The sequence below is a fragment of the Salvelinus alpinus genome, chromosome 29, assembly GCF_045679555.1.
Source record: "Salvelinus alpinus chromosome 29, SLU_Salpinus.1, whole genome shotgun sequence".
Taxonomy (NCBI): Eukaryota; Metazoa; Chordata; class Actinopteri; order Salmoniformes; family Salmonidae; genus Salvelinus; species Salvelinus alpinus.
Window position 1 is genome coordinate 15,461,967 of NC_092114.1, and position 23,080 is coordinate 15,485,046.

At 44.6% G+C, this 23,080-nt stretch overlaps 1 protein-coding gene across 2 annotated transcripts; it reads right to left on the bottom strand.

The window, feature by feature from the left end:
* Positions 1 to 2,071: 2,071 nt before the first annotated feature.
* Positions 2,072 to 22,860, bottom strand: LOC139559128 (alpha-1,3-mannosyl-glycoprotein 2-beta-N-acetylglucosaminyltransferase-like). Of its 2 annotated transcripts, XM_071374862.1 has the most exons (4): positions 22,443 to 22,860; positions 10,075 to 10,366; positions 9,030 to 9,926; positions 2,072 to 4,573 (listed from the first exon to the last, which is right to left on the bottom strand). In XM_071374862.1, the coding sequence occupies exons 3-4, from the start codon at positions 9,900 to 9,902 to the stop codon at positions 3,872 to 3,874; spliced, it is 1,575 nt and encodes a 524-aa protein (XP_071230963.1). In that variant the 5' UTR covers positions 9,903 to 9,926; positions 10,075 to 10,366; positions 22,443 to 22,860; the 3' UTR covers positions 2,072 to 3,871. The 2 variants fall into 2 exon arrangements, with proteins under 2 accessions (XP_071230963.1, XP_071230962.1); XM_071374861.1 differs by lacking the exon at positions 22,443 to 22,860 and adding an exon at positions 21,489 to 22,398 and having other exon boundaries at positions 9,030 to 10,366.
* Between the last annotated feature and the right edge of the window lie 220 nt (positions 22,861 to 23,080).

The following is a 23,080-nucleotide window of genomic DNA, read 5'->3' on the forward strand; positions in this document are numbered from 1 at the left end:
AGTTTTGTGTATTATTTGAGTAGTCTTTTGAGGTTTGTTTTTCCCTGCTGTTTTTTACCACTTTGTGGAGTTTCTTTAGTATTTTGGAGGATTTCCATTTTTGTGCCTTTTGGCTTGATTTTTGGACATTGTGGTTTTAGTTTCTTTGCCTGGAGATTTTGTTCTTTATTAAACCACTATCGCTAGTACTGCTGTGTCTGCCTCATCTTCTGGGTTCTGACGATTATTAGTGACTGTTTCTCGCACCGGGTCCTGACACTCTGGTCCAGTGTGTGATATTATTATAGATGGTCCAGTGTGTTATATTATTATATATTATACATGGTGATCTCTGGCCCAGTGTGTTATATTATTATATATGGTGATCCAATCCCTGTACCTTTTGCAGAATATCAGTCTGTCCCTGATGTTTTTCCTGGAGAGAAGTGGCTTCTTTGCTGCCCTTCTTGACACCAGACCATCCTCCAAAAGTCTTCGCCTCACTGTGCGTGCAAATGCACTCACACCTGCCTGCTGCCATTCCTGAGCAAGCTCTGTACTGGTGGTGCCCTGGTCCCGCAGCTAAATCAACTATAGGAGACGGTCTTGGCGCTTGCTGGACTTTCTTGGTCGCCCTGAAGCCTTCGTCACAACAATTGAGCTGCTCTCCTTGAAGTTCTTGATTAACCGATAAATGGTTGATTTAGGTGCAATCTTACTGGCAGCAATATCCTTGCCTGTGAAGCCCTTTTTGTGCAAAGCAATGATGGCATGTGTTTCCTTGCAGGTAACCCTCGATGACAGAGGAAGAACAATGATTCCAAGCACCACTCTCCTTTTGAAGCTTCCAGTCTGTTATTCAAACTCAATCAGCATGACAGAGTGATCTCCAGCCTTGTCCTCATCAACACTCACACCTGTGTTAACGAGAGAATCACTGACATGGATGTCAGCTGGTCCTTTTGTGGCAGGGCTGAAATGCAGTGGATTTTTATTTATTTTTTTCAGTTAATTTGCATGGCAAAGAGGGACCTTGCAATTAATTGGATCACTCTTCATAACATTCTGGAGTATATACAAATTGCCATTATACAAACTGAGGCAGCAGACTGTGAAAATTAATATTTGTGTCATTCTCAAAACGTTTGACCACGACTGTACAGTAGCCCTTAGCCTAAAGCAGAAACCTAACCAGTCCAATTATCTGTCAGCACAGTGTGTTATAGGGACAAACCGCTGTCATTGTCTCCCGTTTCTAAATGTACAAATCGGTTTGCAAATTATGACAGGTATTCTGTTCAGAGGTGCTAGCACGTCTTTTGGCAGACGCTTGACAATCCTACAGGGCTGTCATTTACATTACATTTAAGTCATTTAGCTGACGCTCTTATCCAGAGCGACTTACAAATTGGAAAGTTCATACATTTTCATCCTGGTCCCCCCGTGGGGAATGAACCCACAACCCTGGCGTTGCAAGCGCCATGCTCTACCAACTGAGCCACACGGGACCATCCATGCCTCATCATAGCTAGCCTATATAAGTAATGGACAAAAAGCTAAATAATTTAATATAAAATGTACTAAGCTGGAGGTATTGAACTAACTAGCCTCGGACACTCCGGCTTGATTTGGAGAGTCTACGTACATAAGTCTGAGTTAGCAAATATTTTTAGGGAGTCACAGTTGATCAGCCAATAGTTTTAAATAGTGTCATCAATGGTCTCCTCGTCTAAATCTACTCACTGAGTCAATTGTTCTCTTCTATTCTGGATTGTAAAAGTGTTAAAAAAATAATAATAAATCAGACCAGTGTTTGTGAAACAGGAAGCAAGACCGGTCAGGAAGTCAACAGGAGAAGAGTGCACTCTAAAAGGAAGTGTGGGATAGCTTAGATTGAGTCCCAAATGGCTCCTTATAGAGCCCATAGGGTTCTGTTCTAAAATAGTGCACTATACGGAATAGGGTGCCATTTGTGACATGGACAGGAGGTTACAGGCACAAGCAGGAAACGATTGTTGGAAAATCACCAGGAACAATAAAACCCAGATCCAAAAACATTAGCGGACACTCAACAGATAAGACACAACGGATATGTGGACAAATAGCAAAATAGTCAGTTTTATTTGCAACGTATTCAAGTTATAAACGCATCAGGCAGTGGTTCTTACACAATCACCATATAGGACATATGAATCGATCTTCCTGACAATCAATCACCCCAGAACTAAATCAAGTACATGAATTAAAAATCACCCTTCACGTATCACCGAGTTACACCCAATCACATAAATCAAGAAAACATGTAATCATAGTTTTTTTTTTTCTTCAACAAACCCAAATTGTAGCAGACCACCGTTTGAATGTCATGGAATTACAACCGATCATTCATTTTGAAAAAGGACTAAAGTATATTGAAGTCCCAAATGGCACCATATTTCCTTTATAGTGCACTTCTTTTGACCAGGGCCCATAGGGTTCTGGGCAAAGGTAGTGCACTATATAGGGAATAGGGTGCCATTTGGGGTAAGCACTACAGTGTGTTAAACTGGCTCGCTGCAAGGCAATGTATGAACCTCTGATAATTTATTTGTAGGATCATCTCTATATAAACCATTTACAAGAGATAAATAAATCATTCCCAAAATAGTATTTCCCCCTCCCAAAAAATCATGATACTTTTTTCCATTTTAAGAATAAATCAGATTATATATTTATGATAAAAGTTTAATATCAGTCTAACTAATATTTCGACCTCATTCATTCACTTTGAGTGAGTGGAATACTGCAAGTTCTTTTAAAGTAGACATCTGTGAATAGAATGTAGACAGAGGCTGTCCTAAATGGATCCCTATATAGTGCACTACTTTATACTACAGCCCTATGGTTCCTGGTCAAAAGTTGTGCAGTAAATAGGGTGCCATTTGGATCTTTTAAGATCTGGTGACACAGGAAAAAAACACAAAAATCAAGTCTGAGGCCTCCAAATCCATGTAATCAAACTTTAGGTTTAAGACATCATGTTGAAGCAAACCGTAAACCACGTGTCAAATTCATTCCACGGAGGACCGAGTGTCTGCGGGTTTTCACTCTTCCTTTGTACTTGATTGATGAATTAAGGTCACTAATTAGTAAGGAACTCCCCTCACCTGGTCGTCTAGGTCTCAGTAAGGAACTCCCCTCACCTGGTCGTCTAGGTCTCAGTAAGGAACTCCCCTCACCTGGTCGTCTAGGTCTCAGTAAGGAACTCCCCTCACCTGGTCGTCTAGGTCTCAGTAAGGAACTCCCCTCACCTGGTCGTCTAGGTCTCAGTAAGGAACTCCCCTCACCTGGTCGTCTAGGTCTCAGTAAGGAACTCCCCTCACCTGGTCGTCTAGGTCTCAGTAAGGAACTCCCCTCACCTGGTCGTCTAGGTCTCAGTAAGGAACTCCTCACCTGGTCGTCTAGGTCTCAGTAAGGAACTCCCCTCACCTGGTTGTCTAGGTCTCAGTAAGGAACTCCCCTCACCTGGTTGTCTAGGTCTCAGTAAGGAACTCCCCTCACCTGGTCGTCTAGGTCATTATAAAAAAACACTAAGCCCTCCATGGAATGATTGACACCCCTACCATAAAGCGTTCCAGCTCTAACAGGAGAACAACCAAGCATTAAATGGTTTGTCATTTCTGTGAGATGTGCTATGTGGTTTCACTGCCTGGGTGTTGCCCTGTGTCACACTGCATTCAGGTTCACTCATAAAACGAGTGTCTTACTCTATCACACACATCCAATCCCTTCACCCACCGGTCTGTTTAGCCTCAGTTCCTTCATGTTACCTTGTTTTCTTTGGTTTGAGAGGGTGTTCCTCTCTGTCGAGTCCGTCTTCGATAACATTCGCACTACGTCCTGTCCAAACCTTTCAGCTCCAGCTGACGTTGTACTTTGTCCATCCCTCAGGCGGGGTCAAGAAGACCCGTCGTCCACGGGACAGGAAGCTAACCACACCCCTGTAACCCGCACGGGGAACCCCCGATTTCAAGTCATCCATCACCCCTAAGTTACGGGCCAGAACCTTAAAATTCTCCCGGCTGGAATATTGCACCCGGTACGGACCAGTTCCCGTCAAACCACCCCCTTGTTGTAGCTCCTCCACCTTAATCAGGGGGGCGCTGTAAACCTGCTTCACAAAGTTCACGTCAAAGTTCTCCTTCATCAAGTAAGACAGATCCTGTTTGGTGAAAGGCACAAAGTCAGTGTTGAGTTTAATATAACGCAGATACTGGTCAAAGAACTGACCCAAGCTGACACCCTTGCGTCCAAAGGTCATAGTTCTGGAGATCTCTGGGCGGATGCAGGAGCGCTCTTTACGCTGCTCAGGGTGACGCATCCAGTCGTCCCAGAAGGCTGTGGGCCACTTGGGTTCTAGTTCTGCCCAGATGTCCTTCAGCAGCATCCAGCCCAGCCCAGGGAAGAAGTCTGTCCTGTAGAGGAGGTCCGCCTTCCCAGGGTCCACCAGCCCCTCCCTGCCATTGTCATTCCAGGCAGATGCACACCACAGGGTGGGGTCAGAGGTCAAGATGGGGTGGAGGGCACGGAAGTACTCAAAGAAGTCTGGGGCCACCTTGGAGAGAGAGTCATGTGATTAGTAAACTGTGTTACAGTGACAACTTAGTAGGCTCTCCTCCAGTGATAAGAAGCAATCATTAAAATCAGTATATACATTAGCCTTCATTACTATTTATGATCACTGACAACTGGTAGCCTGGACCCAGATCTGTTTGTGCCATCATTTCAACTCCATGTCATGCCAAACATAAGGAGTTGGCAAAAGACCAGAAACAGACTGACACCCAGGCTAGAAAACTGCATCTGCTGTATGAATCTATGCAAAACAAGCAAAGGACCAAAATAAAACTCGAGCAGGCCTGATAAACACACCCATATGGGCCTCAAGGAACGACCAGTCAAATGTTTGGCTGATTAATACAATGCCAAATGGTATGTCAACACGAAATGACTTGCCAAAAACAAAAACATGATACATTTGTCTTTGTCAGCATCTGCAGGAACAGTTACATAAGTGGACACAGTTCCCAGTAACTGTTCCCTCTCTCTCTCTCTGGGGAGGGTGGGGGGGGGAGTTTAGCCTAATAGCTTTAAACTGGTGACTCAGGACAGTTCTGTTGTTTTAGCCATTTCCTGTAACTCTCATTACACTTCTGGTGCAGAATTCTGTCTGACGTTTTTTTCCCCCCCAGACCATTTGTTCACCCAGCTGGCTGTTTCACTTCGTCTGCTACTCAAATGGCACCCTATTCCCTATATAGTGCACTACTTTTGACCAGAGCCCTATGGACCCACAGGGTGCCATTTGGGACACAACCTTGGTCTGATTTGATGGGGGACAGAACGAACCGAGCAGGATTTAGGGATCCTTCCCATCACCCCTCTCTGCTAGGTGCCAACGTTGGTTAATCCACTAATCAGTTAAATGTGCTAATCTGGGAAGACCAACCAGGATTACAGCTGTCCACTGAATTAGACACATTGAGACCTGTTCTGCCCCCTGACTCCTCCCCTCTGTTCTGCCCCCTGACTCCTCCCCTCTGTTCTGCCCCCTGACTCCTCCCCTCTGTTCTGCCCCCTGACTCCTCCCCTCTGTTCTGCCCCCTGACTCCTCCCCTCTGTTCTGCCCCCTGACTCCTCCCCTCTGTTCTGCCCCCTGACTCCTCCCCTCTGTTCTGCCCCCTGACTCCTCCCCTCTGGCACAGTTGGTAGAGCAATATCATGGGTTCGATTCCCGCTGGGGTTATCCATATGAAACATTTATGCATGACTATGTCGTTTTGGACAGAAACATCTGCTAAATGGCATAGCCTATATACTAATGTTTAGGGGAGTGATTTACAAATGACTGACAATTCCTTGGGTCTTCACAGAACACAGTGAAAGATCCCAAGTGGCAGTCCTACCACTGGTCACAATAGACTAGTAATTAGACTATATCAATAGGCTGGAGCCAAGCCAAGCCAAATTGCTGGCTACAAAATGTTAAATGTTTCAGTGAGGAAAGCTCTGTTTTAGGTTATCCAATGAATGTTCTGTGTAAATGAACATTATAGGATCCACTTTCATCCTCATGATCCCAAATGTGAATGTGAGCCAGATTTTAATTACACTGAGCAAAAAACACAACATGTAAAGTGTTGGTCCCATTTTTCATGAGCTGAAATATCAGATCCCAGAAATTTCCCACACACACAAAATGCTTATTTCTCAAAAATGTAATTCAATTTAATTAAATCTGTGTTCGTGAGCATTTCTCCTTTGCCAAAATAATCTGTCTACCTGACAGGTGTGGCATATCAAAACTGATTAAACAGCATGATCATTACACAGGTGCACCTTGTGCTGCGGACAACAAAAGGCCACTAAAAATGTGCAGTTGTCACATGCTACAGATGTCTCAAGTTGAGGAAGGGTGCAATTGGCATGCTTACTGCAGGAATATCCACCAGAGCTATTGCCAGAGAATTGAATGTTCATTTCTCTACTATAAGCCACCACCAACGTTGTTTTAGAGAATATGGCAGTACGTCCAACGGTCCTCACAACCACAGACCACGTGTAAACACGCCAGCCCAGGACCTCCACATCCAGCTTCTTCACCTGCGGGATCGTCTGAGACCAGCCACTTGGACAGCTGATGAAACTGTGGATTTGCACAACCTAATCATTTCTGCACAAAATGTCAGAAACTGTCTCAGGGAAGCTCATCTGCGTGCTCATCGTCCTCACCAGGGTCTTGACCTGACTGCAGTTTGGCGTCGTAACCGACTTCAGTGGGTAAATGCCCACCTTCGAAAGTTACTGGTACACTGGAGACGTGTGCTCTTCACAGATGAACACCCGTTTCAACTGTACCGGGCAGACGGCGTGTATGGCGTCGTGTGGGAGAGCGGTTTGCAGATGTCAACATTGTGAACAGAGTGCCCCATAATGGCGGTGGGGTTATGGTATGGGCAGGCATAAACTAGACAACCAACACAATTGCATTTTATCGATGGCCTGAGGCCCATTTATCCGCTGCCATCACCTCTTGTTTCAGCATCATAATACACTGTCCCGTGTCACGAGGATCTGAACACAATTCCTGGAAGCTGATGTAAATGTCCCACTTCTTCCATGGCCTGCATACAATGGAAAGTACTGAATAAGCAGAGGGAGAGGGCATCTTCAGACACGCAGTGGAGGGGGGGGGGGGGGGGGGGGGTTGGTTTAAGCTCAGAGCGCTTCATGTTTTGTTGCGGGCCACAGGGTCGTCGGTGCCCTTAAAAGAAGTTAGTGTGTTTGTCTGCTGATCGCTCAGCTCTGTGTTTTAGGAACCAGACGTGGTAGACGTCTGACTGGTAACATTTTCCACGCGATTCTACATGTAAAAAACGGTGCGGACTTGGTTCACAAATATGTTCAGAGAGGTGCTAAGTACTCTCGGCCAGCAAACGCTACTGGTGTCTAAGCGCTTAAGCTTTTGGCATTATGCCAGGGCTGGAGAGTGCAACTGCAAACCATTATGCCAGGGCTGGAGAGTGCAACTGCAAACCATTATGCCAGGGCTGGAGAGCAACTGCAAACCATTATGCCAGGGCTGGAGAGCGCAACTGCAAACCATTATGCCAGGGCTGGAGAGCAACTGAAAACCATTATGCCAGGGCTGGAGAGCGCAACTGCAAACCATTATGCCAGGGCTGGAGAGCGCAACCGCAAACCATTATGCCAGGGCTGGAGAGCACAACCGCAAACCATTATGCCAGGGCTGGAGAGCGCAACTGCAAACCATTATGCCAGGGCTGGAGAGCGCAACTGCAAACCATTATGCCAGGGCTGGAGAGCGCAACTGCAAACCATTATGCCAGGGCTGGAGAGCGCAACTGCAAACCATTATGCCAGGGCTGGAGAGTGCAACTGCAAACCATTATGCCAGGGCTGGAGAGAGCAACTGCAAACCATTATGCCAGGGCTGGAGAGCGCAACTGCAAACCATTATGCCAGGGCTGGAGAGAGCAACTGCAAACCATTATGCCAGGGCTGGAGAGCGCAACTGCAAACCATTATGCCCGGGCTGGAGAGCAACTGCAAACCATTATGCCAGTGCTGGAGAGCAACTGCAAACCATTATGCCAGGGCTGGAGAGCGCAACTGCAAACCATTATGCCAGGGCTGGAGAGCGCAACTGCAAACCATTATGCCAGGGCTGGAGAGCAACTGCAAACCATTATGCCAGGGCTGGAGAGCACAACTGCAAACCATTATGCCAGGGCTGGAGAGCGCAACTGCAAACCATTATGCCAGGGCTGGAGAGCACAACTGCAAACCATTATGCCAGGGCTGGAGAGCGCAACTGCAAACCATTATGCCAGGGCTGGAGAGAGCAACTGCAAACCATTATGCCAGGGCTGGAGAGCAACTGCAAACCATTATGCCAGGGCTGGAGAGCAACTGCAAACCATTATGCCAGGGCTGGAGAGCGCAACTGCAAACCATTATGCCAGGGCTGGAGAGCGCAACTGCAAACCATTATGCCAGGGCTGGAGAGCGCAACTGCAAACCATTATGCCAGGGCTGGAGAGCAACTGCAAACCATTATGCCAGGGCTGGAGAGCACAACTGCAAACCATTATGCCAGGGCTGGAGAGCGCAACTGCAAACCATTATGCCAGGGCTGGAGAGTGCAACTGCAAACCATTATGCCAGGGCTGGAGAGCAACTGCAAACCATTATGCCAGGGCTGGAGAGCAACTGAAAAGGCAGCAGTGGATAAATCAGCTAGGACTACTTATACAGAGCCTCATGCAAGTCACTAAAAAGTCTTGACGCTTCACATCAATGCCTTGGTGACAAGCAGGGATTTCAGTTCATTTCACTGACTGAATTCATCTTCTATTGAACATCATGCAAAATCACCAGCAACTCAGACACTTCTAATCAACACATTCAGACTGAGGTGCGTTTTAAATCCATTCCTCATTTACAGTGCATGCAGACAGGTGTATGTATTTCAGTTACTGTTCACTTACCTCCAAGTCATCTTCCACGATCACTACGGTGGAGTGAGAGAGTGTGTTGAACACCTGGTTGAGGGCCCAGCGGTAGTGTCTGGCAATCTTATAGTAGCCCTGGAACTTCCTGTGCTCCGGCCGTACCGGGATGTTCGAGAGGTCTGGTTGGCTAATGTGGGTCACCTGACTGCCATATGAGCCAATCACTTGGGCTGTCTCAGCATGGCCACAGTCCTGACTAACTATGATTGGGTAGAGTTCTGCAGAGGGGCGGTATTGGATCAACTTGTCAAGACTCCTTTTCACGGTCACTCTGTCACAGGCGATGACCAATATGGGAATGACAACTTGTGGGCTGATGACAGTAACTTCCAATTTGGTGTAGTCGGTCAGCTCTTTTATTTCATTGTCCAGTTGTGTGTCTACTTCAGGGTTTTGGACTGCTGTAATGATCAATTCCGGTGTATTTTCCTCTTGACTTTGGTCCTTGTTCTCTGAATCGTCCGTTGGAGGTACTGCAGACAACTGTGGTATCGGTTTGTGTTCCTCCTCTTTATTTTCTACCTTCCCTCCATCCGTCTGTCTTTTTCCCATCCCTTTCCTCTTTTCCCATAGTGACCTGTGACTCTGAATCTGCTTCAGAAGTTCCTTCTGGGTCTCGAGTTCCGATTCTACCTCTTCGGCCAATCGGATCACCTCGCCAGCCAGATTAGTCCCACCCCCTTTTATTTTGGCCACACCCCACTCTTCCCGCCCTCCTGGTTCAGCCCCGCCCCCTTCCCCAAAGCGACCAATGGGAGTTCGTCCCCAAAGGAACAGGAGAAGCAAGCCATTGCAGGCGACGAATAGGAAAGCTCCACACAAGATAAGGGAGCCTCTCTTGCGAACCATGGCCCAATGACATCAGAGGATGGACTACAGTGAGGAAAAGAAAACAGTTGAGGTGGGACAGTGTTGAAGTGACAAACAGCCAATAGGGTCCAAAGAAAACACAAAGATGAGAAAGAAAAAACGTTGTCCAATAGGGATGGAGAGAACTGAGGTCCAATCATAAGATCCTTACTTCTCATCAAATCATTTTGTCATCAATAACACGACAGGAGAACGATCCAGAACTTCTATTGCTGGACGGAGATGGAGACGTGCTTTGTTGTTATCGGCTTGGCTGTCCTCCATTAAATAGAGGAGCAGGAGAGTGAGTTGGCTCAACGGAAAATTGAGAAAAACAGGAAAGTAAAAAAATAAAATTTAAACAGGGAGAGGAGAGAGGTGTTTGGATAAGATAAAAAAGAAGAAACGGGGGGTGGAAGGGTGGAAGGGCTGAGAGTCCTTGCCGTTATCCCTCGGCCATCACCCTGAAAAAGAGAGGGAGAGAGAAAAGTACATTTCAATTTACACATTTTTCCACATCAGTGTCTGAAATAAACAAACACCATACGATCACAAAACACACAGTAGTCCCATATAGAATACAACTAGCTTATATTATCTAGAAGTTGTATCATCAGCAGATTCAGAAACACTCGCCAAACTGTTCAGTAGGGGCTGTTGCCTCATCATTGATGGCCACGATTTTGTGTGGTACGCCTCTGAATCAAGCTGTCAAGTTTAGTACTGGAGTAGCTTAACTTTTCACTACCTTTATTAGGATCAGGGTACAGCTTAAATAATTACCATATTATGTACCTATCAGCCCGAGTATCGCAGAGGAACAGAGCGTTTCAGCCCGAGTATCGCAGAGGAACAGGGCGTTTCAGCCCTAGTATCGCAGAGGAACAGGGCGTTTCAGCCCGAGTACCGCAGAGGACCAGGGCGTTTCAGCCAGAGTATCGCAGAGGACCAGGGCGTTTCAGCCAGAGTATCGCAGAGGACCAGGGCGTTTCAGCCCGAGTACCGCAGAGGACCAGGGCGTTTCAGCCCGAGTATCGCAGAGGACCAGGGCGTTTCAGCCCGAGTATCACAGAGGACCAGGGCGTTTCAGCCAGAGTATCGCAGAGGACCAGGGCGTTTCAGCCCGAGTATCGCAGAGGACCAGGACGTTTCAGCCCGAGTATCGCAGAGGACCAGGACGTTTCAGCCCGAGTACCGCAGAGGACCAGGGCGTTTCAGCCCGAGTATCGCAGAGGACCAGGGCGTTTCAGCCCGAGTATCGCAGAGGACCAGGACGTTTCAGCCCGAGTACCGCAGAGGACCAGGGCGTTTCAGCCCGAGTATCGCAGAGGACCAGGACGTTTCAGCCCGAGTATCGCAGAGGACCAGGACGTTTCAGCCCGAGTACCGCAGAGGACCAGGGCGTTTCAGCCCGAGTATCGCAGAGGAACAGGGCGTTTCAGCCCGAGTATAGCAGAGGAACAGGGCGTTTCATGTGTGTGGTTTTAAACCCAACTGGAACGTCCAGAAACATAATGCCATGGCCATCCATATTCAATGGAGACCTTTTTAAAAGCTTGTTAGCTGGACAGTAACCAAAGTGACCCTGTGTGCTATATCCAAATGATTTAATTCACCCAGCCAGCTCCACAGGGAGTCTCTGAGATAACAAAATGTATACCAGCCAGCATCCAAAAGGCAGTGTTTCTGAGGAGCTCGATACCACACTCCAACCTAACACTACCCTAAATGGATATCTCCTTGATACCTTTCTGTCTCTTTGTTGATGGAAACAAACACAGCACAACAGCACTAGCAGTTTCAGCCTCCAGGGAAACACACCGTCAGGGTTTTATCCCAAATGGCATTGTAGTCCCTATATAGTGCACTACTATTGATCAGAACCCTGTGGTCCCTTACGGAACCTGGTCAAAAGTAGTGCACTGTATAGGGAATAGGGTGCCATCTGGGACTCATTGTAGGAGGACCTCTGGTTATGATTCACCACCAGCAGGTTTCTCCAGATAAGGAACATACACTAGAGAGGCAACTTTGATGGGGTTAGGGGGGGGCCACACAAACTAATGAGGGGCCGCCATGCCTCGCGGGTCTGTGTACACACACACGCAGTCAGAGCCGACTCTAGCCTTTTGGCCCCGCCAACCTCGCACTGCGTTAAGCACACCCTTCTATCTGCAACAAGTCAATTTGATGGTGAGAAAATGTACATATTGTTTTTTTTATGCGGATTTTAGAACACTCGCATGAGAAATCTGTTGCCAGTTGGATGGAAACCTAGCTGACTGCCTGACATGAGAGAGAAACTGCTGATGCACAACCACAGGTGGAAAATGGCACCTGGTTCATTCTATTATTCTAACTATCAACAATAAGTTGAGACTCTGAGTTCCATGAAACAAAAAGCCAGCGGGCCACCAGTCGCCCCATCCCTGGTTTATATCATTATTATTCATGGCTCACATCCATTTTCTAACACCACCCTGCTGCTACCACCAAAGCCTTGATGCATCATAAATGGTACCCTATTCCCTATATAGGGAATACATGGTCAAAGTAGTGCACTGAATACGGTTCAGTTTGGGACACACAGACTAATTTCCCAAAGGGCATATTGGAGCTGGAAGCAGTTTCCTGCCCATGAATCCCCCTAACGAGGTATTAAACCTGCATATGGACAGTCAGTCTGCAGGGACAGAGTTAGGGACTAGAGGGACAGAGATAGGGACCAGAGTTAGGGACCAGAGTTAGGGACCAGAGTTAGGGACCAGAGTTAGGGACCAGAGTTAGGGACCAGAGTTAGGGACCAGAGTTAGGGACCAGAGTTAGGGACCAGAGTTAGGGACTATAGGGACCAGAGTTAGGGAATAGAGGGACCAGAGTTAGGGAATAGAGGGACCAGAGTTAGGGAATAGAGTTAGGGACCAGAGTTAGGGAATAGAGTTAGGGACCAGAGTTAGGGAATAGAGTTAGGGACCAGAGTTAGGGACCAGAGTTAGGGACCAGAGTTAGGGAATAGAGTTAGGGACCAGAGGGACAGAGTTAGGGAATAGAGGGACCAGAGTTAGGGACCAGAGTTAGGGACCAGAGTTAGGGACCAGAGTTAGGGAATAGAGGGACCAGAGTTAGGGAATAGAGGGACCAGAGTAGAGGGACCAGAGTTAGGGACCAGAGTTAGGGACTAGAGGGACAGAGTTAGGGACCAGAGGGACAGAACGTACACTATATCAGTAGACGTACTTGTCGGGGTGCATCTCAAGTCTTACGTAGCTTCGTAAATCCCTTTTCCTTGTCTCTCCTGGCTGACTAGGTCCATCCATGCACACCACACTGATTCGACTATCGTTTAGCCTACATTAAAAACGTTTTAAAACTTCCATTCAGGACGACTGAATGTTTTCCTGTCTGAACAGTGTCCGTACCAGATGGTAGGATTAGGCTTATACCTAGAACACGTGTCACACACCCGGTACATATTAGCTCACCGTTGATTTGTCTAGCTTTAAAAAGTGAAGGAACTTAGTCATAAAACACATATGACTTATTACCTTAGTTCAGTCAAATCTTCTGAGTTATTACTTATGCAACCCACTCTAATAAGTGGTTTGAGAGAAGAGCGTACCACACAAAGTCAATATGCTGACGATTTAAAAAAGAGACTCAAGCTTTCCCCTCAGAGCTCACACAAACCTGGCACCAGAAGCATTATTTATGGTTTGTATGGAAACAACCAAGTCAAGTATTATGTAGAGTTAGGGGTTCAGCCAAACTCTTTTTCTTTTGCAAAGGTAGCAAACAGCCAAAATAGTCAGTATGCTGGCAGAGCTGAAATGCTCCAAAGCCACAGGCCTGGATAATATTCCTGCAAGGTTTCTAATAGATTCTGCTGAGCAAATTGGCCCTTGTATTACGCATATTGTTAATCTCTCTCTTGAACAAGGTACCTTTCCCAGGGACATGAAACAAGCTAAAGTTATAACTCTGTATAAGAAGGGGATAAAGTCTGACCCTGGGAATTATAGGCCTGTATCTATCCTCTGTGTAACATCAAAGATCCTGGAGAGAATTGTACATGAGCAAATGTATGAATAAGTTAACTTCTTATGGCTGCAGGGGCAGTATTGAGTAGCTTGGATGAAAGGTGCACAGAGGTGCCCAGAGTAAACGGCCTGCTCCTCAGTCATAGTTGCTAATATTTGCATATTAGTATTGGATAGAAAACACTCTGAAGTTTCTAAAACTGTTTGAATTATGTCTGTGAGTATAACAGAACTCATAGGGCAGGCAAAAACCTGAGAAGTTCCACTTCCTGTTTGGATTTTTTCTGAGGGTAGCAGATTTTCAACCAAGCTCTCATTGAAATCACAGCGAGATATTGATGAGATTTCCCTTCCTACGGCTTCCAATAGATGTCAACAGTCAATAGAACTTTGTCTGATGACTCTAATGTGAAGGGGGGCCGAAGGAGACAGGAATGATTCACCACTGCCACGAGCTGACCACGCTTTGACCACGCTTTGACCACGCTTTGACCACGCGCGTTCACGTGATAGGCAGCTCCGTTCCATCGCTCAACTGAAGTCAATCTAATTCTCCGGTTGGAACGTTATTCAAGATGTATGTTAACAACATTCTAAAGATTGATTCAGTACATCGTTTGACATGTTTCTACTGACTGTTATGGAACTTTTGGACATTTCGTCACGTTATAGTGGACGCGCTTTGTGACTTTAGAATTGTTTTCCAAACGCGCTAAGGTAGCTAATTGGACATAAATAACAGACATTATCGAACAAATCAAGCATTTATTTTGGACCTGGGATTCCTAGGACTGCATTCTGATGAAGTTTATCAAAGGAAACATTTATCATGTACTTTCTGGTTTCTGTTGACTCCAACATGGCGGCTAATTTGGCTATTGTTCTGAGCGCCGTCTCAGATTATTGCATGGTTTGCTTTTTCCGTAAAGTTTAAAAAAAATCTGACACAGCGGTTGCATTAAGGAGAGGTATATCTATAATTCCATGTGTATAACTTGTATTATCATCTACATTTATGGTGAGTATTTCTGTTGAAATGATGTGGCTATGCAAAATCACTTGATGTTTTTGGAACTAGTGAATCTAACGCGCCAATGTAAACTCAGATTTTTTATATAAATATGAACTTTATCAAACAAAACATGCATGTATTGTGTAACATGAAGTCCTATGAGTGTCATCTGATGAAGATCAAAGGTTAGTGATTAATATTCTCTCTATTTCTGCTTGCTATATTTCGCTGGAAAAATGGCTGTGCTTCTTGTGGTTTGGTGATGACCTAACATAATAATTTGTAGTGCTTTCGCTGAAAAGCATATTTGAAATGAGACACTTTGGTGGGATTAACAACAAGATTACCTTTAAAATGATATGACACATGTATGTTTGATGAATTTTAATTATGAGATTTCTGTTGTTTGAATTTGGCGCCCTGCACTTTCACTGGCTGTTGTCATATCGATCCCGTTAGCAGGATTGCAGCCATAAGAAGTTAACAAACAGGGTCTAATGTATGATTTTCAGTCAGGTTTTAGAAAAACATACTCCACTGATTCATGCCTACTTTACTTGACTGACTTCATCAGGAAAGAGATTGATGAGGGAAATTTGTGTGGAATGGTACTGCTTGACCTACAGTAGGCCTTTGATACAGTTAACCACTGTCTCCTAATCACCAAACTGGAGGCACTGGGGTTAAGCAGTATCCCTCTAGTATGGGTAAAGTTCTATTTATCAGGAAGGGAGCAAGTAGTAGAGGTTAATGGTTCACTGTCTCAGGCAAAAACAATGAGTTGTGGCGTTCCGCAGGGGAGCGTGCTTGGGCCTCTGCTGTTTTTATTGTATATTAATGATATAAAATATGCTTGTTCTTGCCGTCTTTTTCTTTATGCGGATGACTCTACACTTCTGGTGTCTCAAAAGTAAAACTATGTTGGAGAGCATACTTAGCACAGAGCTTACTAACATTAGCAAATGGCTTGGAGATAATAAGCTATCTCTGCACTAAAACCTCTGTTAGCTACTTGGGACGTACCCTTGATGGAAGCTTGGGAGGTGTGAGCATGGCCAATAAGGTGCTAGGGAAGGTTAATGCCAGGATTAAGTTTTTGGCTAGAAAGTCCAAGCTGCTTGATAAGGACTCCATGAAAGTGCTAGCTACTGCCCTCATTCAATGCCATTTTGACTATGCTAGTACTTCCTGGTTTGGGGGCTTATCTAAATTTATGAAGGGGAAGCTCCAGATTAGAGGTCGACCGATTATGATTTTTCAACGCCGATACCGATTATTGGAGAACAAAAAAATCCGATACCGATTAAATCGGCCGATATTTTTATTTATATATATATATATATATAAAAATAAATATATATATATATATATATATATATATATATATTATCATACACACATTTTTGTAATAATGACAATTGCAACAATACTGAATGAACAATGAACACTTTTATTTTAACTTAATATAATACATAAATAAAATCTATTTAGTCTCAAATAACATGAGCAGAGCTTGTCTGCATGGTCCCCTGTCAGTCTGCTCCTCCGCGAAACACAGACCTTATTTGAAGTAGATCATGTCTTCCATAGAGAATGTCTTGAACGTTAAAATAACGAAGGAACCCCTTTCAAGTTCAGCCGCAAGTTATTACAGGAATTATAACGCGTCGACTATTTCTCTCTAAACCATATACCTTTGACTAATCCGGAAACTATCACCTCGAAAACAAAACGTTTATTCCGTTCCGTATTTTATCTAACGGGTGGCATCCATGAGTCTAAATATTCATGTTACATTGCACAACCTTCAATGTTATGTCATAATTACGTAAAATTCTGGCAAATTAGTTCGCAAAGAGCCAGGCGGCCCAAACTGTTGCATATACCCTGACTCTGCGTGCAATGAACGCAAGAGAAATTATGTTCTTTTTTTTCTTTTTAAATTTGATCCCCTTTTCTCCCCAATTTTCGTGGTATCCAATCGCTAGTAATTACTATCTTGTCTCATCGCTACAACTCCCGTACGGGCTCGGGAGAGACGAAGGTCGAAAGCCATGCGTCCTCCGAAGCACAACCCAACCAAGCCGCACTGCTTCTTAACACAGCGCGCCTCCAACCCGGAAGCCAGCCGCACCAATGTGTCGGAGGAAACACCGTGCACCCGCCCCCCTCGGTTAGCGCGCACTGCGCCCGGCCCGCCACAGGAGTCGCTGGAGCGCGATGAGACAAGGATATCCCTACCGGCCAAACCCTCCCTAACCCGGACGACGCTAAGCCAATTGTGCCGGCTGCGACAGAGCCTGGGCGCGAACCTAGACCACTGCGCCACCCGGGAGGCCCTAGAATGTGTTCTTAACTGACTTGCCTAGTTAAATAAATATTAAATAAAGGCGTAATATATATACAGTGGGGAGAACAAGTATTTGACACACTGCCGATTTTGCAGGTTTTCCTACTTACAAAGCATGTAGAGGTCTGTAATATTTATCATAGGTACACTTCAACTGTGAGAGACGGAATCTAAAACAAAAATCCAGAAAATCACATTGTATGATTTGTAAGTAATTAATTTGCATTTTATTGCATGACATAAGTATTTGATCACCTACCAACCAGTAAGAATTCCGGCTCTCACAGACCTGTTAGTTTTTCTTTAAGAAGCCCTCCTGTTCTCCACTCATTACCTGTATTAACTGCACCTGTTTGAACTCGTTACCTGTATAAAAGACACCTGTCCACACACTCAATCAAACAGACTCCAACCTCTCCACAATGGCCAAGACCAGAGAGCTGTGTAAGGACATCAGGGATAAAATTGTAGACCTGCACAAGGCTGGGATGGGCTACAGGACAATAGGCAAGCAGCTTGGTGAGAAGGCAACAACTGTTGGCGCAATTATTAGAAAATGGAAGAAGTTCAAGATGACGGTCAATCACCCTCGGTCTGGGGCTCCATGCAAGATCTCACCTCATGGGGCATCAATGATCATGAGGAAGGTGAGGGATCAGCCCAGAACTACACGGCAGGACCTGGTCAATGACCTGAAGAGAGCTGGGACCACAGTCTCAAAGAAAACCATTAGTAACACACTACGCTGTCATGGATTAAAATCCTGCAGCGCACGCAATGTCCCCCTGCTCAAGCCAGCGCATGTCCAGGCCCGTCTGAAGTTTGCCAATGACCATCTGGATGATCCAGAGGAGGAATGGGAGAAGGTCATGTGGTCTGATGAGACAAAAATAGAGCTTTTTGGTCTAAACTCCACTCGCCGTGTTTGGAGGAAGAAGAAGGATGAGTACAACCCCAAGAACACCATCCCAACCGTGAAGCATGGAGGTGGAAACATCATTCTTTGGGGATGCTTTTCTGCAAAGGGGACAGGACGACTGCACCGTATTGAGGGGAGGAGGGATGGGGCCATGTATCGCGAGATCTTGGCCAACAACCTCCTTCCCTCAGTAAGAGCATTGAAGATGGGTCGTGGCTGGGTCTTCCAGCATGACAACGACCCGAAACACACAGCCAGGGCAACTAAGGTGTTTCTCCGTAAGAAGCATCTCAAGGTCCTGGAGTGGCCTAGCCAGTCTCCAGACCTGAACCCAATAGAAAATCTTTGGAGGGAGCTGAAAGTCCGTATTGCCCAGCGACAGCCCCGAAACCTGAAGGATCTGGAGAAGGTCTGTATGGAGGAGTGGGCCAAAATCCCTGCTGCAGTGTGTGCAAACCTGGTCAAGAACTACAGGAAACGTATGATCTCTGTAATTGCAAACAAAGGTTTCTGTACCAAATATTAAGTTCTGCTTTTCTGATGTATCAAATACTTATGTCATGCAATAAAATGCAAAGGAATTGCTTAAAAATCATACAATGTGATTTTCTGGATTTTTGTTTTAGATTCCGTCTCTCACAGTTGAAGTGTACCAATGATAAAAATTACAGACCTCTACATGCTTTGTAAGTAGGAAAACCTGCAAAATCGTCAGTGTATCAAATACTTGTTCTCCCCACTGTATATATATATATATAAAAAATAAAAATCGGCGCCCAAAAATACCGATTTCCGATCGGAATTGCCAATTTCAAGTTATCGGTCGACCTCTACTCCAGATAAACTTATTCTGGGCTCAGGGTAGTTTTGAAGGTGAGTCCACGTACTCACATAGGCAGGAGCTGCTTTCAGGAACTAAACTGGCTGCCTGTTGAGGCTAGGGTGTCCCAGATTAGACTAGGTTTGGTTTACAGCAGTATTTATGGTCCTGCGCCCAGATATTGAAGTGATTACATTCCTTGTGTTAGGGATGCACACAATCACAGCACCAGATCAGGTGTTGCTGATGTGTGCTTATACAGGTTCAGGAGTAATGCTGGGAAAGGTACTTTCTTGTATACTGGAGCCTCAGAATGGAATGAGTTGCCTCTGCCTATTAAAACAACGTCCTCTCTGTACAGCTTTAAAAATAAAGTAAAAATATGTTTGATGTCCTCTGTGCCCATGTGAATAACTCCTATGATGTAACTGGAATGATGAGATAGATGTTCTTCTTCTATGTTTTTGTTTTATTATTTCACTGCCGTACTGTGTTCGATCTTGTATAGCCATCTTGTCTCAAGAGGACCACAATGGAAATAAGTCCCAAACTTTATTGTGTGTTATCCTCCATGATTTTATTCATGTGCATGTATGGCTTTTAAGTTTTATGTGTGCTTGTTTTTTTTCAATGTTCGAATTAATAAACTAAACTAAAACCTCTTCTCCTTGGTTTTACAAATGCTGTAAATACTTGCGGAGTGAGCATTTCAACAGCAACAAAAAACATCCAGCCTTAAAAAGGCAAGCTGACCAAATAATATCCAAGCTTAATAACCAGGTCAGGGATCTAGCCAACAGTGTTTGCAATATCTGGACAGCTTTCAATGACTGAGAATGTGTTGAAATGACAGTCCAATTCCATAAAATAGGCCTAGATATCACAGAAAACATGGGTGGCAACTCATGGTCAAATATCTACCAAATCTGTGCTAATAGTTTAACTATTTAGTGTATCCAAGAGAACCCTTTCACTTAACTGACCTACATCCTGAAATGCCCTTCTGAACTGACAATACGCTCTATAGAGGGAGGACAGAAAGAAATGGGGGTTACAGATACTGAGAACACAATGTAGCAGAGAGACATGGGCAGAAGGGTTTCCAGACGCCATTTATGAAGGATGGCCTCGTGAGGCTTAGATAAGGGGATTGATTGAGTCCAGGTTGGGAGAAAGAGGTCACTGTATATCCTAACAGGAGACGTTCAAACAGGCGAGGTGTCTAAACCAATTACAGGTGATCATAAGAACAATAATCTTGTAAGCATGTCAATCGGACTAAATACAAACTAGCTTCTCAGAGTAGATGTCCCAGTCTGGATGAGTAATGTGCTGCTGTAGCCTACAACTTTAACATTTGTCCTCCATGCTTTGTTCACAGTAAATACTAGGCTAACTAACTGATGCTTATACCCACTTTCTACTTTTCAGGAAATGTAGACTGGAGAGTAGGGCTGGAATTGCCAGGTACCTCATGATACGACATTATCACAAACAAACAAAATGGTTGTGCCAATTCTATATGTATTGCGATTCTATTACTGTGATTTTATTGCAAGTGGATGTTCCGAACATATTGCTCACCATACGTCTGCTGCAGAGGGACTAGACAATGGAAAACAAGTTGATCAGTCATGGAAATAAGTGCTGAAAACAAATTGGCTCCCTATTTAAAAAGGGATACTTTGCGATTTTGGCAATGAGGCACTTTATCTACTTCCCCAGCATAAAGGAGGTCATCTGACTCTGGGGAAGGAGATAAAGGAGCTCATTGTCAAAATCCCAAAGTATCCCTTTAAAAATAAGATTTTAAAAAACAAGCTATGAAGGAAAAATACTAGAGTTTTGGTGCAGATACCGCAAACTAGCGCCCCCCAAAAATATGGCGATACTGTCAAAACGATACATCGTCAAAAATAATATACCAATATGTAATTATTGATTGTTCCCCATCACTATTAGAGGGGAAATCTGTGAGCAACAAATTCAACAGCGCTGGAGAGACTAATCTACCCAGCTCACCATCTGACCATGAGAACACCAAGACCTACGACTGTTCCAGCTGACACACACACACACACACACACAACACACACACACACGGTTAACCTTTACATCTGAAAACACATGGCTTCAAACACCTAGACACGGTAAGATTGCAACACTAGACAGCTATAGGGTGAGAGAACGAGGGCATGGAGCAATGGAGGGAAAAACTAAAAGAAAGAGAGGAGGTACTGCACTAGAGGTGTTGAGGTTTGAGGACAGAGGAGTAGACAGCATAGACTTATGGGTAGACAAACATCAAAGATGGAAATAAAACAGGGAGGTGGCAATCATTTGACAATCTATGGTAGCATTGTAAGAGACTAGTTACACAAAAGCCAGAGAAGAAAAAGGTTTGAAAGGAGGTGCCAAAAGGTGAACAAAAGTATTGTTCTTCAGTACCTGAAACAGAGCAGTCTAGTTCTCCAGTGTCTCTTCAAACAAATCATGAGGTTTAAAGGCAGGGGGAGGATGGGAAATGAGGTGGGAGAAAAGAAAGGGGAGGGAATTGTTGCGCTCCCTCAAAAGGATCATACCATTTGATACTCTAACCTCCTATTTAACATACTCGCCTTTCGTTCGTTTTCTCTCTCTCTCTGACACTTAAGTACCTGAGTGGTTAAAACACTGTAATTAAAAGTTCAACTGATTCAGTAGTATTGCTGGAATTCGGTTTGTTATTTAAAGTAACTACGTGGAGGTGTCCTAGAGAAGAGTAGTCTACTAAACCAAACTTGGCTTCAGTATAACGATAAAGAAACGTGAAGTCAGTCTCAATACAACTTATGTATCCGTGTCACTTCGCTACTTTTGTTTTGACAACTTGCTACATTATAACTCGACTATCGCTTGCCAGTCAAAGACGTGGCCAATTACAAAGTAACAACTTGGCAAACGCCATTGCCAAATGAATGGAAAAATCAGAAAATACCTACAATAGTTTGAATAATAACACAAACGTGACCAAATCACAAAACTATTTCACAATAAAAAAATAGCAAACAATCTAGTGCTCCCACTGACTTAACGTTTCGAACTAGTAACGTTAGCTAACTTGCATGTAATTAATTGCATGACTGGGATAGCTAGCTATTGCTACACTTATTGCAACCACAATGAGTTAAAAATCTTTGGGAAATTGCAATACCTGAACATCTACATACTGTTGATGCTAACTAGCTCACATTCTAGTAAGTCAGAAATCGAGTGTTTCAGAAAACAAATGCTAGCTAGTTAACGTTAGTTCCATAACGAGCTAGTTAGCTGGCTAGGTACATCGAGTCAAATGTATTAAGTTAACTTCAGACAACTAACGTTAACTACCTATCCAACTAAGCAGTACAATTTCCACGTCACCTTTTGTCATTTCCCCTGTAGGACGTGTTGCCTGCTTTCTGGAAAGCCGCTTTGATATCGATGAGTGGTCTCCACTCTCACTTTTCTTCCTCTCCGTTTTTCACACCGGTGTCAGTACCTCACTGCATGTCCAGTTCCCATTTTCCGCTCGATCACCCCTCACTACCTCGAATCCGCCATTTACCTAGATGTGTTAAGTTGTTTTTTATATCAACAAAATAATTCACCGAGATGAATTTGCGATAATCATCATCCTCTTCACCACTGCTCTCCTACCAATTCCGTCCAAGCCCGTGTCTGTTTCACTGGCTCTTGACGTTATTTTTCATTTAACACCAACCCCGAATTATACACTCTACTTCCGGATTGACTCATTAAGTAAGGCCAACCTCCGCAATCCTCCTCCTCCCCTTTACAATTTCCCCTAGTAACAAAGTACCCTGACAACCGTTGTAATCGTTGTTTTTGCTATCTATCTGTTGTGTCTATGGTTAGATAAATGCAGTGTTCTGCTGAAACAAAACCCTGCGCCGAGTGCAATCAGTTGGACCTTTTTTCTCCGCTAAAATTTGGCCCCACCCCTGGATCCATTGATAAGAGTTGACAAGTCATATCATTACACTTCAAACAGAGAGACT